The sequence below is a fragment of the Fukomys damarensis genome, unplaced genomic scaffold (assembly GCF_012274545.1).
Source record: "Fukomys damarensis isolate Sample0158 unplaced genomic scaffold, DMR_v1.0_HiC HiC_scaffold_15, whole genome shotgun sequence".
NCBI classification, from domain to species: domain Eukaryota; kingdom Metazoa; phylum Chordata; class Mammalia; order Rodentia; family Bathyergidae; genus Fukomys; species Fukomys damarensis.
In genome coordinates, this window is record NW_022900927.1 from 29,255,592 (window position 1) to 29,274,304 (window position 18,713).

Sequence of the window (18,713 nt, forward strand, 5' to 3'; positions counted from 1 at the left end):
TTTTTTGAGACAGGGTCTCACTATGTAGTTGAGACTGACCTGGGACTATGTAGCCCAGGCTGGTCTGGAACTCACAGTGATCCTCCTGCCTTAGCCTCCCGAGTGCTGGGATTACAGGCATGCGCCACCACTTCTGACCTTTTATAGGTACTATTATTTGTAATTTAGAGGTGAGAAAACTAAGGAACATGGTACAGGAAAGACAAGGATTTTATGCCAGGTGACCTGAGTTTAATTATTAGGATTATTCATAAATAAAATGGACTGTCTTTTGTTGGCGGGGGGTACCGGGGATTGAACTCAGGACCTTGTGCTTGTGAGGCTGGTACAGTGCCACCGAGCTAAATCCCTGGCCATAAAATGAACTATCTTTTACGTATTCTTTGGAGGATAATTGCCCAGCATTATGTGGAGAGGGGTTGCAACTTTAAGTTTCTAGCATGTATGGAATGCAATTTTCTGTTATTGTCCCAAATCTCAGAATTTGTACCCATCTCTAAGTCATTTAAATGGAAAGCACTCAAAACATTGCTGCTTCTGCGCTAAGGATCATCTCTATTGCATCCAGCTCATAAACACTGAGAGTTCTGGAAATAGAGGATGACCAACACACAGTCCTGCCCTTGTGGAGCCAGGCTAGTGAGATATTCCCATGTATGGTTTTGGGTGCTAGGGTAGACATAGAGGGCTTCTCTCTGGAGGATTTCTGAATTTACTGATAATGGACCAGAAAAGGGTGTGTAAGGTATTGTTAGGAAAAACACAGATGTGGAGTTCCATATATCTTGATATCACAAATCTTTGATGTATAATGAGTGGACTATTTTTTTGTTTGTTTGTTTCTTTGTTTTGTTTTGGTACCGGGAATAGAACTCAAGACCTTACACTTGTGAGGCAGGTGCTAAATGAGTGACTTTTACACTGGGCTTTCATAAGATCCCCCTGCCTTTCCCATTTTTTCCATGCTCTACTACAATGAAATACTTGAGAGATAAGAAAGCAAAATAAGTCTTTGGCAAAAATAGAATTTATTGGACAAAATGACATTTATTTCTTGTTAGAAATCTCTGATAATTATACAGTGGGTACATATTCTGTTGCACCAAATTGTTAATTGTGCTTATGAAGAATTATCCTGTGAACTAAGGAGCTAGCATAAGCTAGTAAAGAATAAAACATAACTGGATTTCTAGTGATATTAACAAAGTCATTTAAGAAAAGGCCTATTTGTGGTACATAGTGGGGGAGCTTAAGAAATTTTTGCTGAATGTGAGTGTTTGTCAGTAGACAGGCAAAACCAATAATCCCTGTCCATGGCTGGAAGCCTTGAATTAGAAACTGCCTCTAGTAACAGTTGGAAATAGAGTAAACTCCGATTAAGATAAATACAGTTTGCTGTTGTTACAAATACAAACATTTTCTTTTTAATGAGGCATAAAATAATTCATCCTTTTAAAGATTTATTAATCATTTTAATTGTTTTATTAAAATAGTAAAACCTTAACTAATTGTAATTTATACTAACATTTAGAAATTACTGTTCAGTTTAACATTTTGAAAATCTCTAACGCCCCGCTTAAACTAAAATATAATAGTCAAAAATAGAAGGTATCTACCAATGAATTCCTGGGTTTTCCTCCTTAATGAGCACTTGATGTTTGATTAATGATCAGTTATGGAGCTAATAAAAGTTACTAGAGTGATAGATAACCCTATGTTAGTTTCATCAGTATAGCAGTTTGCTAGACAGCTTACAGGACCATTGTTCATTTCTGGATATTTTTCATGAGGTAAAGCTGGTGAGTTATGGCCTCAAAGCCCATGAAGAATTCGAGAGGGATCTTACACTCCTGGCATAGCATGGCGCACTTACTGCTTGCTGTTTCAAGTTAACAGAAGCAGGAGATAATTAGTTTAATTTGTTATTACACTAGTTTTTCCTTTTGGTTAAAACTTATCTAACATCTACCCCAACACTGAAAAAATATAACCCCATATACTAGTCCCCCAAGTAACAAATTCTTAGAGTTGCAATGTAGTTGTTGCACTTCAGATTAATATCTGAAATCCTGGACTGAATACCAATAGAATCTTAGAATTGGAAAGGGCCTGAGAGATTACATGGGCCGACTTTCTTCTCTGTAGGGAGTGTGATCACAATATACAGTAAATGTTTAAATTTTTAAAAATTATTTCAGTAAAAAACATTGCCATTAAATCCTCAAAATACTCCCCCTCGCTTCAAACTTATCATTCTTGCCACTTTCTGAAGCACTTCTCAAAGTCCTCTTTTTTTGAAATATCTTTACAAGGTATGAGGGAAAAAAAGTACAATGAATGTTGCTGCTGATTGCCATCCAACAGAAAGGCAGGCTTGTAAAGAGCCTGCATTACATTACAGTGTGTCCTCATCCACCTTATTCACCCCATCTGGAACCATGTGACTCCTGGTTCTTCCCCAAAATCCTAATGAGCATAAAAAATAAATGTCTTGAGTCCATTTGGGATATTGAGGCAACCACACCAGTGCAAGTGAAGACATCAAAGAGAACTCCAGATCTGCTTCAGAAAGTGGCAGGAAAGATGGGACAAGTGTGTTCGAAGGGGAGTATTTTGAAGGGGATTAATGACAGTGTGCCTTTTACTATAATAAATGTTTCTTAAAAGTATGAATTCACTGTATTTTTTTAAAAATTCACACCTGTATGGTGAGAAAGCTGTGGGCCAGCAGAGTTCAGGAAAGCTTGTCTAGGGGTCACATGGCCCTGCACAGCACAGCACCGTGGGGCGGGCTCAGATCCTCAGCTATCTAAGGGAGGAATATCCTTCCAGGAACACTGGCCCCTCGGGATGGGAGAGAAGACAATCAGTCTTTAGCAGAAAATAAAAACAGGAGTGACAGTGTGGATACTATTTTCTTGTACAGACCGTCCCTGACTTACAGTGGTTCAACTTAGGATATTTTCAACTTTACCATGATGCAGAAAAAATAGACATATAGTAGAAATCATACTTGGAATTTTGAATTTCAGTGTTTTCCTGAGCTAGCAATGTGCACTGCGATCTTCTCATGTGCTAATGGGCAGCAGCAGTGGACCAGAGCTAGTTCTCTTCTGTGTAGTTGTGTTGCCAGCACTTTTTGGATATAGTGTTTTGTTTTCATATCCCATCATGTCTACGAGCATCCATCTTTCTCTGTACATGAGATCTTCACCACTTTATTATGAAAGAGGCTCCATGTTAGATGATTTTGCCTAACCATGGACTAAAGCAAGTGTTCTGAGCGCGTTTTTGTTCTTTTTTTTTTTTTTCCTGGTACCGGGGATCGAACTCAGGACCTTGCACTTTCAAGGCAGGTGCGACACCACTGAACTAAATCCCCAGCCCTTCTGAGCATGTTTAAGGCAGTCTAGCCTACACTATGACATTAGTAGATTAGGTGTATTAAATGAATTTTTGAATTACGATATCTTCAATATACAATGAATTTATTGGGATGTAACTATAGTGTAACTCAAGGAGCATCTACCCTACTTCTAAATGCCATCCTGCTCTAGTTACTCTGAGCTTTAGCAAGTACTCTTTTTTTTGGCTGATTTATTAAATTTCTCTTGAGAAAAAAGCCTTCTGCATCCAGTCATTATGTCATTACTTTTTCCTTCTGTGATTGTGCATCTGTTTTGTCCTTTAGTCTTCCATTCCACACTTCTCAAAAGGTCTGAGGTGTGTAGTTTAATTTGATTATACCACTAATTTTGGTCCTGTAGGGAGACCTCATGTCATCTTGTCATTGCTAATAGATGAGACCATGCTGAGGGTCAGAAAGGCTGAGGTTACAAGAGCTATTTCGCAGCACAACCAGGTCTGTTGTTTCAGAGACCAAAGCTCTTTCCATTAAAAATACTTCTCTGTATAATTGCTCCTGAAACAAAATCCTTAACACTACACTGAATAGAATGTAATTGTTTTCATTTTTATTAGCCTTATTTCCTCCCTTTGTACATGTGTTCTGTATTTTTCCCGTGTTTTGTTTATTCTCCACATCTCCAATGCTCTGTCTTTTGGTTGGTTGGCCATCCCTGTTCAGCGGGGTACAGAGTCCCAGACAATTCCTTTTGTTCAAAGCATTTGTTTGGATTATAAATATAATTTGATGATAAATTCAGACTGTTAACTCTGATTTCATTTCAGTGCAGTCACAATGTACCTCAGTTTTCTTTGCTAAGCTGGCTATAGAATGCTATTTGATTATATGTCTTGATCTATTCGCTCAATCTAAAAGGCTTTGGTAAATTCTTAATATATACATAAATGGAAATATGCTGATTTCTCTTCTTTTACCTTTTAGAAATGTTAATCCTTCCAACCTTAGAGAAGTCATTATCTATTAAAATGAGTTATTTTATGGTATTTTTTTTTCAAATATCAGTAGCTGACATTTACTGTGCAGTTAGTATATGTCATCCTCTTTTTTCTATGCTGTATGTGTTAACATTTAATCTTCCTAACTACCCTGCATAATAAGAAATAGTGTAGTTTTAATTTACTAGCAAGGAAATTGAGACACAGAAAGGTTAACTTATGTAAGGGCAGAAAGAACTTTATTCCTACACCATGGAGTTCTAATAACTTGAGTCTATAAAAGAAACCTACAACAGATGAATTAAATGAGAGAGAGGGCATATAAACTTATTAATGTATAACTATACCAGGAGTCACACAAAATATGAACACTTAAAATAGGTCTAGATGATTGAAGCTTAAAACCCCTCTTTATAGGAAAAAAGAGAACGGGAGGTTGTAGGAAATTTTAGGAGTAAATCTTTCTTCTAGAAGAGATGAATGGGCCCAAAGAAAAGATTCTGGCCTGGAACCAAGTTCATATGGATTCTGAGCATGATGTTGGATTCTCAGTCCCTTATGTGGTCTGCATTTAATCTTTCTTGCTTTGTGGGAATAATGAAGAGCTAGAAGGCAAGTGTGTTCCCTTTGTGGGATCCACTTTAGAGAGATAATGAAACTCGCAAGAAAGGGACTTTTCTCCATGTGCTACTACTCAGCTGCTCTCAGTTTGAAATCTAAAGCAGGATATTTTGGGGGGACATTTTTCTGAGCCCCAAAAGCTACCTGCGCAAGATCATATAGCATGTAAATGCAGAGACAGGATTTGACCCAAGACATTCTGTTGTACAAGTCTGAGGTCTTAAACATCAGCGCGCCGCCTCTCCAAAGGACTTCTATAAATGTTACTTTGCAAATTTAAATTTTATAAACTCTGCTTTCATTGACTTGGGAAGAGCCATACAAGCCCAAGGAGAGGAGGTGGATTTATGAAAGTTCATCATTCTGACATTCCTACTGACTACAATGATCAGGAACATTTTTGCCCCTGATTCCATGATTGAAAATAAAGAACTCTGTCTAGTGTCACTCCCAGGCCTTAGTGAGAGGTGTGGGTTTGGAGAGAGAGAGATCCTTTATAGATATTGGCTGAATAGCATTAATGGTAAGGGTTGGTTTCTTGTGCCTTTACATTCTTTATATAAATAAAATATATTCCCCATACAGTTCTTCTTAAGGATGCACCTAGACTTAAATATAAGAGGATGAAGAAGCTTGGTAATCCTCCACTTAACTCCCATTCAGCCTTCAGTAAAGTTCACCAGTGCCCCACTCCCATCTCCACACATGTTGACCCCTCTTTGTTTTACCACAGAATAGGCTTGCTTCTGTGTCTTCTCCATGGAGTAGGGATTGCAACTTTCATCTCTTGCCCAAAGCCTATCACAGTGCCTGGCATTTGGATACTCGGTAGGTGATTGTTGGATGGATAAATGCAAATCAGCATACAATACCCCCTGAAACGTGGGCTAATGTCCACCTAGTTTTATATTTCAGATAGTCTGGAAGATTTTTCTAAATATGAATTCGGGTAATATGTTTTATGAACATGCCTTTGCAGTAAACTCCTAGCCCTCCTCGCTGGCGTGTTTTACCAGCTTATAAATGGTTTTTGCTAGCTTGTGTCTCAACCTGAAATAGCCTTCCTGGGTCTGCTTTTGTTGTGCCTCAGATTTCCCATCCGCCATTGGGAGACAGTGACCTTCACCTGTCTGCTTAGAGCCTGGATGTGAAGTCAGGTAGTCTGACTCCCAAAGCCTACACTCTTACTTTTACATCAGACCTTAGAAATATCCAAGAATGAGACCAATCCACCCTACTATGTGCTTCTGTGTATTCTGTCATTTAATCCCCATTTGACTGGGAGAAACAGGCTCAAGGAAGTTGAGAAATGTGCTCCATCTGGCAGTTGCAGTGCTGGAACTCAAACCTAGGTCTGCTAGACTTCAGAAGCTCTATTCCTCACTAGGATTGGCTTGGTGTATCAAAGAATAGACACTCTAGCAAGCAGTGTCCTGAGTGCTCATCTAAAAAGAATTCTTGCTGTTGCTTCATTCTGATAAAAGAGCCTCCAGAGTCAGTATTTTTGAACAGAGGCTACATTCTGCGGGGAGGGACTGAGGCAGCCCCTGGAGGAACCAGGCTTCTTACAGCTCCAAGGCCTCGGTTGAGGGTATCTGGGTGGCCTTTCCTTTCCCATGAACCTGAGCAGTTCCCAGGAAACAGTGGGAATGAACTCCAAGCCAATGGTATTGTTAGATTGGCACATGCAGAAACTCAGTTTAGAGCCCTCTGTGTATTAAGAGTAGAAAACAAATATTTATCTTAGGTTGTTGACAATATAGAAAAAATCAAAGAACATATCTCAGAAGATATTTTAGTGATGGATTTAGGCCATGGAGTTAAGAGATACTGTCATAAACATGTTGCTTTTCATGTTGCCAAACTACCATAACTTTTTTATTTTGAGGGGCTATAAACTAGAACACTATGTTTTGTTTTGTTTGTTTGTTTTCTTTTTTTTTTAGTTCATTGGTACATTTTAGGGATACAGTACAGTTATATTCATTGTTGGGATCTTGTACCTCTACATGACAGGTCTTGGTTCTCATTTTTTCCCCTTGTCCCTGCCCTCCCTTCACCCCCTCCTCCCCTCCCCATTTACAAACACTTTATTTCCATTTTTTCATTTTCTCATATTTTTTTCTTTTCCCTTATTACCTTTCCCTTACCCTTCCTACTCTCCCTACACCTTTAGCCCTTTTCTTCCTATGTTTTATAAATGTTTTAAAATTGTCATTCCATTAGACAAATCTCAGGTGTTTAATAGCAGTGTCTTTTTGGATGTTGAGAATGGAGGAGAACAATGTCATGAACGTAGGTATTTAATAAATATTTGTTAAATGTATGGACAAGCTAACTATAAAGTGAGTAAAATGAATTCTCAGCCTTCATTTGTTTCTCACCAAATGTCTATTTCACCAATATTGTACATGCTATTAATATGTATAATTATAATACAATGTTATGTGCAATATTAAGGATCTGAAAATGCCTATGATTATGGTATAGCTAATTGATCTCAGGATAGTTATGGCACTGGTTGGCACAGAGATATCTGTAACACATGGCAGAGGGTCTGAAGTGCTATCAATAAGTAAATCTTAGCAGAATAAGATCATTCTGGGAGCCTTGAGCTTGTGTTGGAGGATGAATCAAAATATAAACAAAAGGAAGTACAGAGAAAGGACATTCCAGGCAGTGGCACTGGCTTGGTAGACAACCAGAGAAAGGAAAAGTACAAATTTTGATAAAGTAGGCATAAGTGATTATACCAAAAGAGAACTATCAAAGTGCTGCTTGAACAGGTGTTGAATCCAATCTGTGAGATCGTTGTACATCATGGTGGAAGAAATCATATCAAGTTTAAGAAAAGGTCAAAGAGAATGATAACTGAGAAAAGGCCTTATTACTGCCATTTTGATTCTCTTTTCATTTCCTCTTCCACACTAAATGAGACCACTTCACACCCCAAGCCATTCTGTATATCTTCACCAGAATATTACTAAGTTACTACTCTGACCATACTGTCTCCACCTCTGTGGAATCGCAGATCTCCATAAGTTCTCTACTTCCTAGCTGGAGTTTCATTTCAGGGCTCTCCTGATCTGGCCTATGCCAACATAGCCAGTCTAGTCCTTCAGCTCAGTTACCCATGCTGTCCACTTTCCAGGCTCTGGTCTAGACCCTTTCTCTGCCTTCTTGGTCGGCTCACACCCATCTCGCCTGTGTGAGCCCCCATCCTCCATTCCCACTGTACCATTGCTCATACCATCTTTGCAGCTTAAATGCTTTCATCCTTCCTCTGTGCCCACCAGAATATGTAAGGCCTGTATTTCAGTCTCCAAAACTTGAAACTGTTACAAGATGGAAAATAGGTCTTTGTTTAAAGCAGGGGAGGTGGCTCCTCCGTGCCTTATAGGCAATAAGCACCAAGCAAATGTTGAATAAATAATTACCTTTTACTTTCTCTTTTTCTTACATAGCCAAGAGTAATTCTAATCCCTAGGTAAAAAGGCCTTCCAAAGATTGAAGCACAACAATCCAGAGCATCTGGTGTGGAGCCAGACTCTCTGGATTCCAATCATTGTTCTGCCAGTTAACAACTGTGTGTCCTTTAGCCAATTATTAACTTCTTTATGTTTCAGTTTTCTCATCTCTGTAATGGTAAAATAAAGGCACCTACTTCACAAAGATTAAGTAAGTTATCTGTGAGTGCATAGTGCAGTGTAGTAGGCATAATGTGTGTGCATCTGTGTGGATGATTATATATGATATATATAGATTTATACACACAAAGTAAATACTCAGTAAAGTTTAGGTTAAACAACTATGGACACACAATTTAGTATATACAGTAACCATGTAAGGTAAGCAGAGGCATTAAATAACTTCTTCACACTTAGTGATTGTAGATCCATTTCCTATGATCTGTGCCTTCTGATTTGGAAACTAAAAGTCATATAGTAGGAGCTGACTCCCCTGAGTTTCTCCAACACATGTCTTAGATTCATAATACTTTTTTAAAGTACTAAGTATTGGAATTCACTGCAGGTATTTTAATTATTTTGATTAAAAGTACAAGAGTAGTGTCAGGTACATGATGTGGGCCTTTCAGTAAGGAAAAAAAAAAAATCAACAGCTTCTGTGCAGAAGTGATTATATAGGATTTCCCGATCTTGCAAAGAAATCCATACAAGTCACTTTCTACTTGACTATATTTTTCCTGCAATTGAGGAAAGTTAACTTGGATCTTTTAAGTGGAAAATGAAATTTCAGTAGAGAAGAATTAAAATAGGAAAATACACTACTTACCACACGTAAATGGCTCTGTCTATCATGCTATTTGGTATATAAAGACTTGTATTTGCATTACACTGAGGGAGAAGTTCTTATTTTGTAGTATATAATCAAATTGCACCTTTATAAATACAAGTTTTTTCTTCTGATAAAAAGAGAACTATTATTTTATTTTAAGTACAAAAGACATTTGACTTCCATCAGCAGCATACATCTTAATGCAATTTGTGCTTGTGATCAGTATCTTCAATTAGAACTTTCAGAAAGCTTTCAGAATTTTTTCTCCAAGTTTTAAAATTCATTTATTGTAACTGTTAACGTTTGAAAGAATAATTGAAATCTTAAATCAAATTGGAAAACTGAACAAAGAAATTTATTCTCTGGAAATTACTACCAAGATAGATAGAAAATCTTCCACTATTCTGCTGAACTCCTTTGTTGTGAGAAATTTAAATCCTTTCCATGTGAGTGTTCAGACTCAAATGTTTTCCTTTTAATACAGACTATTTAATAAGAAATACCATGCTGGCAGTCAGCTTGGTATACTTCTCTTGTTCTAAAGCTTTGTCTGTACATATTACCTTCCTACACTAATCCTCCGTATCCAAGTAAAACAAGTCAGGAGGACAGGTCTTTTCTTTGTGATGTATCGAAAGGAAATATTTTTCACAAATCCAGGGCTGTGTGGGATGTTCTTTGCATCCCTGTGTGATGGAAGTCAGCTTTCTGCCTTCCTGGCAATTGGCAAAAAGAATACTAGAAGCTAAGCACCTCTGTGAGTGGGGTGTATGTTTGGGTTTCTTCAACCTCTCATTTTAAGATGTAACTGAACCAGGACCTAAATGGTATGTGGTTTACTTCAGGCAGGGAATATAACAGAGCCAAGCCTAGCAATGCAAGTTGTATAGTAGATTCATTGACCTTGCTGTTTGCCCAGCTGCAGGGTGACTCCTTTCTCATTCCCCAGCTGCCCAGCTGCTTCCTAGTGCTATTTTATTTTTCTTTTAAACTGGAGTTGCCAACCAAACTTCCCCCGTAGGTTCAGTAATTACTAAAAACAGATAACTTTCCAGTGACACATAGCTCAGAGAAAGCTGCCACTGCTTTGTAGTTTAGCCCTCAGTTTGCTCTTGGTCAGTACTTTCTTTGCATTTTTAAGAAAGAACATTTATCATATTTTATGAAAATAAGTAAAGGATCTTCACTAGTCCCATGTTTTACCTCCAAACTTCCCCCGTAGGTTCAGTAATTACTAAAAACAGATAACTTTCCAGTGACACATAGCTCAGAGAAAGCTGCCACTGCTTTGTAGTTTAGCCCTCAGTTTGCTCTTGGTCAGTACTTTCTTTGCATTTTTAAGAAAGAACATTATCATATTTTATGAAAATAAGTAAAGGATCTTCACTAGTCCTGTGTTTTGCCCTTAAAAATAGCTGTCTTAGAAATGTCATTGGACTGTAAGAAAGTATGTTTTCTACCTTTTTTAGTAATCTGCAGAAACAACAGCATATATAATTCAACTTAATAATACATTCATTCCGGTGTTGCTTCCAAACTATTTAAAATTTTGCCTTTGAAATGAGAAAAATAAATTATATTACATAAAAACATTGCCATAATCTCAACTTCTCAACAGCTACACATTAGTTACAAAAATGAATCCGAATAATTTTGGGGTATTTGCAAATGAAATAAAAATCTTCTGTGACAAGAGTGTGACATCATACACAAGAAAAGGCCAGCACCCCAATGTTTGTTTGTTTGTTTGTTTGTTTTGGGGTGCTGGGGATTGAACTTGGAATCTTAAGTTTGTGAAGCAGGCGGTGGAACCACTGAGCTAAATCCCTTTCTCTGGCACCCTGATGTTGAGCACTGGGCACCAAGTCCTAGTGTGTTCCTTTATACATCAGTTACACTGAAGTATCATGCTTATATGTTATTTCTTTTAAAAAGTATAATTGTGCACAAAATACACAAGTTTTAGAATTTGCCCTGATGACTCTGTCGATAATAGCACATTGGAATTTTATTGGAAAACTGTGATGCTCAGGTAAAATTCTGAAAATCTGTGACTGTTATTCTTCTGTATATAAGAACTCAAAAATTATATGTAGCTATAACTATGAAAGTAAGTTTTCAGTATCTTTATTCCTTATTTGAGAAGATATTGAGTACGTGTGTTATCAGGAGTACATTAAGAGATAACTGCAGATCAATTTGATTTGATTTTGTTTTTAATTAGCAGAGTGTAAAATTAGTAGTGTATTTCAAAGCCTCAAAAAAGCTGTATTCTTAACCCTAAAATTAAAATTCTGGAAATTTATCCTAGGAAACATGACACAATTTTGTGCTCATTTTTGTAACAGTACTGTAACCAATCTTTCTTTAAACTAAAAATTCATTATATAAGTTTATAATATACATGGAAAGATTTATTATAAAACGTTATATTCCATATATTCCTAAATTCCAAAACAGCAATTAAATACATCATTTCCAAAAAGAGAAAGAAGGTAGGATATACATGAACAGCTTCAACACTGTTTAATTGTAAAGCAAAGCAATGGGAAAACCCTAAAATGTTTAACAGTATGGGGTTGGCTAAGTAATTATGGCAAATCATATTAAGAAATTCAAATTATGTTTTATTGGAATATTTAGTGATACAGGAGAATGTTCTAATATACTAAGTGGAAAAGGTCATTAAAATTGTGTATACAAGATGATACCAGTTTTTTAAAGGGGAGAAATGATATATGGTATTTTATAAAATGAAGCGTTAATATGTGTGTTGTGTTGTGTATGTTCATATTTAAAAGACTAGAAGGCTATATACCAAATCTTAATAGTACTGTTTACTTATTTTTTTTTCTTTCTGTATCATATGTTTTCTACATGGATATAAAGTATTTGTGCTCAGAAGAGCAGTTTTTTAAATCTAGATATATAAACCTTAATATTTACACTTGGTATTTTAACAAGTAGCTTTTGTGCAATAAATTTCCTTTGTTAGAACTGTACTCGTTTGGAATTTTGGTTAGGCTAACACTTATCCATGAGTAAATAGTTTAGACTGCAAATTAATAATGCAGAGGAGATTTTAGAAAGACACTTTTAAGCTTAAGAGAACTTTTCAGGTACATTGAAAAGTATGTGCAGGACTCAGTAAATCATTTTTTCATCAAAACCTGTCCCCTAAGTGCATTTTCCTGTCAGGTGAATTTGCATATTTGTTTGGTTTAAGTGGAAGCAGTAGGTCATAATTCATCTGTTTTTACTAACAATCTGACTTTGCTTTAGCCAGTTGGAAGGTGATATTTTTAACACATGTGTCATATAACAGTTCCCACTCACTGTATAAGTTACAGGCAGACATCTTGTAACAATGTGGGTCACTTTTTCACAGGTGATGAAAACATACCATATGTATCACGCAGAGAGCATCAGTGCAGAGAGCAAGCTGAAAGAGGCTGAGAAACAGGAGGAGAAGCAAATTGGAAGATGTGGGGACCCAGTCTTCCACATTAGACTAGAAGAGAGACATCAGCGACGAAGCTCTGTAAAGAAAATTGAAAAAATGAAAGAAAAAGTAAGTAAAAATACATCGCAGAGTCCTCATTTGAGGAGTACTGTACTAAGACCATATGCAACAGCCGATAGACAACACACATTGTAAATTATTATGAAAAGATATGCACTTCCTCCCATGGGAATGAAAAATGCTTAAGACACATAAAAATCATGTAGTAACAGCTGGCCATCATTTCGTGGTGAATGCCAAGTATTCAGTACAAATGTGGAGAACTTGAATATTAACAAAGAGATCTCATTGTAAATGGGCCTGAAGCCCAACTACATTGTTATTATTCCCCATAGCGGGGTAATTTTAGTTTGTTATTTAAATCAGTTTAAAATGTACTTTTCACAGAGGACTTCAGGGTCATTTGTATATGTGGAGTAAATTGCTTAAATTAATAAAAATGCATGTATGTTTTTTAATGATTTTACTGTCTTTTCCAATGCCTGGATCTTCCTTCATTTCCAGAGACAAGCTAAGTATTCGGAAAATAAACTAAAATCCATTAAGGCACGGAATGAGTATCTCCTAACACTTGAAGCAACCAATGCCTCGGTTTTCAAATATTATATTCATGATCTTTCAGATTTAATTGATGTAAGTACTTGAAGTTTTTGTATTTCCTATATTAAGATAGAATTAACAGCTATAGTTCACTAATTGGAAATCACCATCATTTATTAAAATATTATTATTTAATGTAATACCCAGGAAAAAAAGTACTTTCAGTTCAGATGTGCACGGTACTTAGATAAAAGTTTCAGTCCATAGCCTGTGGGCTGCTTACTACTCTGGACAATGAGTTTTACGGTGCCACAAGATTGTAAACTTTTTAAACTTAATGTGGTTTTTAGCGGTATTTTTCATGATTTGATTGCCTGTGCTCACTCATGGACTGCATAGGCCGCACAGATCAGTGCTAACTCAGCCTGTACACCCACCTACCAGCATGCATCAGTCATTACACATGCTTGTATGAGTTTGGCGAATAAAACACAGCAATTACCCATAATAGTATTTTAACCTACCTGCAGATGTGTGTGCCTGTGAAGACGGGTATTTATTGTTATTAGGCATGTAAGTTTTCTTATTTAATTATTAAACTCGGGCTTGTTGTATTATCTTGTAAAATAATTTAAGAAGTTAAAATAGTACAAAAATGTCAAAGTATTTTTGTTCATATCATTATAATCACATATACAACAATAACACTAGTGCTAGAAATGTTATAATAAAATACACACACACACACACACACACACACACACACACACACACATCCCCCCACCCTACCCCAGTACCACAGATTGTTTTACCAGGGATTGAACTCAGGACCTTGCGTTTGCCAGGCAGGTGCCACTGAGCTACATCTCACCCCTTATATATTTTAAAATAAAGGAAGTTTCATTACTTACATAATTTAACTATATTATAGATTTTATATGTGAGCCAAGACAGTTCTTCCTGACTCAGCACATCCTAGGAAAGCCAGAAAATTGACACCCACTATGAATTATAAGATGCCTGTGAAAATGTGTGTACAGTAAAATTACTGCAAATTGTTATATTCTGTGCAGATGGGAATGCCTGTAAACTGATCCAGAAAGGTGACTTGATCTGGAGTGGCATAGCCCTATGTTCATTGATTCAAATATATTTATTGGGCCTCACTCTTGGGAGATGCTGAGGTTCTATGAAGCCACATTCAATTCTTGTCCTCTGGAATTTAAAGTGAAGAAGAAAGACCAATAAGCAATGGTTGTACTGATGATCACTTTATTATAGTTCTGATAAACACAGTGAAGCAAAATAGGATCCACATTGACCACTTGTATAGATTTATCTAAGTTTCTCCTTTTTTCCTAGGATATGATATAAAAAGCAATAATTGTGTGCATTTAGAATTCTCCAAATATATATTCACAATTACATTTACATAGAGTTTACTAAAAACCCCAGTACCATAAGAAAAGCACAGATAAAGGGATACAAATTCTGATTGCTATCTACTAGAAATTTATTTATATATTCTGCTTTATATTATTGGATCCAACAGTTTTGTGATATTTTTAAATTACATTTTATGACCCAAAGTAGCTGTAATAATTTGAACATACAGTACATTAAAGCAACTTTATTTTTATGGTGAATTTAAGTCTCATATATTTATGTTTAAATTTTTTATTTATATATTCTGCTTTATATTATTGGATCCAACAGTTTTGTGATATTTTTAAATTACATTTTATGACCCAAAGTAGCTGTAATAATTTGAACATACAGTACATTAAAGCAACTTTATTTTTATGGTGAATTTAAGTCTCATATATTTAGCTGTTTAAATTAGAGCTACAGTTTGTTATTTCTACAAAAGAATTGAGAGAGGGAATTATTTTTAAGCTCACTGACACTCTTGGTGTGTTTTTTCCTTTTATTTTAACTTCAAAGCAAGTTGATCTCATAGCATAATTTGTACAGATCATTCAGTAATAAATAAAACCAGGGGAAAAAACTTGTTTTCTATTTTCATTTTTTACAACTATTCAACCAAGTCACTATCACTAGATTGTTTTATAACTCATTTCTTCTAGCACTGTGGTGAAGTAAAGGAATTTTTCTGTAGGACTGCTCATTGATTTTCTGAATAAAATATTCTGTTTCCTGAATAAAATAAAAAGTTTTATGACTGCTGTTTTGAAACTTAGAGCTATAATGCTTCTATAAAGCATATAGAATATAAAAAAAATTACTTCTATGTAACTTCTGTACATACTTGTTTTGATTTAGGACTTACTTTAGTCGGAGTAGTTGGCTAAGCCAGTGTTTGCACAAGGAAAACTCCATGTGAAAAAAAATTACTTCTATGTAACTTCTGTACATACTTGTTTTGATTTAGGACTTACTTTAGTCAGAGTAGTTGGCTAAGCCAGTGTTTGCACAAGGAAAACTCCATGTGTTTCTTTAATTACCTACAAGGTATCAAGCACTGTTTTTTATTAGTTCACATTTGCAATACATAATGAATACATTCACAAGGGGAAGTTGATACATATATTTATCACATCTCAGTCTTTTTTACTTACCTTCCCCTCCCAGGGGTCCACCTGTGAAAGGTCCACCTCCCTATTTCCTATCTCTTATAAGAGAAACCGTGCAATATGTGACTATGTCTGATTTATTTCCTTTAACACTATGGCCTTAAGGTGCATCCCTTTTCCTACATATGACTCAAATTTATTTATTCTTTATGAATGAGAAGTACTCTATTGCATATAAATATCACATTTTCTTGATGCATTGATCTGTTGATGGTCATATATGTTACTTCTAAGATTTAGCGATTGTGAATTGTGCTACTGTAAATATCAGTATGCATGTGTCACTGTAGTGTGGTGTCTTTAAATCTGAGAAGATACCCAGAAGAGATACAGCTGGGTCAAATAGAATTTCTATTTTTAATTTTTTGAGGGTGCTTTACATTGATTTCCATATTGGTTATAGTAATTTTCATTCTTATCAACAATGTAGCAAGTTCCTTTTTACCCACAGCCTCACCAGCATTTCTGGTTTTTTGTTTGTGATGATAACCATTCTATCTGGGGTAGGATGGAATCTCAGCACTATTTTGATTTGCACTTTTCTCATTGCCAAAGATGCTAAACATTTTTTATGTACTTATTGGAAAAGTGTACTTTTTCTGAAAGTATTTATTCATATTACTTGGCAATTTTGTGATTGAGTCTTTTGTTTTGAGAAGTATAATTTTTTTGAATTTTTTATATATTGTAGATATTACTCTATGTAAAGAATACCTGGTAAAAATTTTTTCCCATTCTCTGGATTGTCTCTTCACTCTGTTGGTTGTTTCCTTCACTGTGTAAAAGCTTTTTAGTTTGATACAGTCACATTTGTTCATTCTTGATGTTATTTCTTTTTTTTTCCTGCAATCTTGCAGAATTTATTTATTTATTTTCCATTAAGTTCATTGGTACATTTTAAGTATACAGTACAGTTACATTCATTTAAGTATACAATACAGTGTTGTCTTTAAATCTGAGAAGATACCCAGAAGAGATACAGCTGGGTCAAATAGAATTTCTATTTTTAATTTTTTGAGGGTGCTTTACATTGATTTCCATATTGGTTATAGTAATTTTCATTCTTATCAACAATGTAGCAAGTTCCTTTTTACCCACAGCCTCACCAGCATTTCTGGTTTTTTGTTTGTGATGATAACCATTCTATCTGGGGTAGGATGGAATCTCAGCACTATTTTGATTTGCACTTTTCTCATTGCCAAAGATGCTAAACATTTTTTATGTACTTATTGGAAAAGTGTACTTTTTCTGAAAGCATTTATTCATATTACTTGGCAATTTTGTGATTGAGTCTTTTGTTTTGAGAAGTATAATTTTTTTGAATTTTTTATATATTGTAGATATTACTCTATGTAAACAATACCTGGTAAAAATTTTTTCCCATTCTCTGGGTTGTCTCTTCACTCTGTTGGTTGTTTCCTTCACTGTGTAAAAGCTTTTTAGTTTGATACAGTCACATTTGTTCATTCGTGATGTTATTTCTTTTTTTTTTCCTGCAATCTTGCAGAATTTATTTATTTATTTTCCAGTAAGTTCATTGGTACATTTTAAGTATACAGTACAGTTACATTCATTTAAGTATACAATACAGTCTTGTACCTTTGCATGATATATCTTGGTTCTTATTTTTTTCCCCATTCCCCTGTCTCCCTCCACCCTTCCCTATTTACAAAGACTTTGTTTCCATTTTTTCCTTTCCCCTACTCTTGCTACTTACCCTACTCGTTTAGACCTTTTCTTCCTATTTCGCATTATCAGTTATGCAATTTGAACTTTTAGTTTTTCACATCAGAGAAACTATTCAGTATTTACACGTGTCCTGTTTATTTCACTTAAGAGTATGGCCTCAATGTGCATCCATTTAGCTATAAATGTCTCTAGTTTCTTGTTCTTTATGGCTGAGTAGTACTCTATTTTACAGAAAGCCCACATCTTCTCTATCCAGTCTCCAGATGAGGGGCAATTGGGCTGTTTCCAAGTTTTAGCTATTACAAACTGCCGCTATAAACATGGGTGTACATATATCACTGTGGTATGATTCTTTTAATTCTTTTAGAAAGTCTCCCAGCAGAGGGATAGTTGGGATAAATAGGACCTCTAATCCTAGTTTTTTTGAGGTACCTCCATATTGATTCTCACAGTTGTTGTACCAGTCTGCACTCCCACCAACAATGGAGAAAGGTTCCTTTCTCCCCATAACCCCACAAACATTTGTTATTGGTTAATTTCTTGATAGCAGACATTCTTTCTGGAGTGAAGTGGAATCTCAGTGTTATTTTCATGTTATTTCTTGTGCAATTGGAGTTGTATTCAGAAGGTCTTTGTCTATGCCTATTTCCTCAAGAGTTTTATCCATTTTATCTTCCACAGAGTCGTTGTTTCTGTTTTAAAGTCTAGATCTTCAATCTATTTTGATTTTTTTAGTATATATTGAGAGATATAGTCTATATTCATTGTTCCACATTTGGTTAAGCAGTTTTCCCAGCACCATTTGTTAAAGAAGCTGTCTTTCCTCCAGCATATGTTTTTGGCCCCTTTATCAATGATCAGATGGCTGAACATGCCTGGAGTTGTTTCTGTGTCCTCTATTCTGTTGAATCCTCTATTCTGTCCTACTGGTCCTAATATCTGTTTTCTCCAGGCACTCTTCTTGAGAATGGGGATTCAGCAATGACTAAAATAAAGTTCTCACTGTCATGCAGTTTACGAATATGTTGGGAAACAGACTATAAACAAATTCACATATATACACATACGTAAAATAAGTAGTGGCAATA

At 35.7% G+C, this 18,713-nt stretch overlaps 1 protein-coding gene across 2 annotated transcripts in view; it reads left to right on the forward strand.

The window, feature by feature from the left end:
• Srgap1 (SLIT-ROBO Rho GTPase activating protein 1) overlaps positions 1-18,713 on the forward strand; it is a 291,479-nt gene that overhangs the window by 187,432 nt on the left and 85,334 nt on the right. For both annotated transcript variants that reach the window (XM_010644530.2, XM_010644531.2), the window contains exons 5-6: positions 12,668-12,850; positions 13,307-13,435. In XM_010644530.2, the coding sequence (XP_010642832.1) occupies positions 12,668-12,850; positions 13,307-13,435 (312 nt within the window). The remainder of the gene's footprint in view (positions 1-12,667; positions 12,851-13,306; positions 13,436-18,713) is intronic.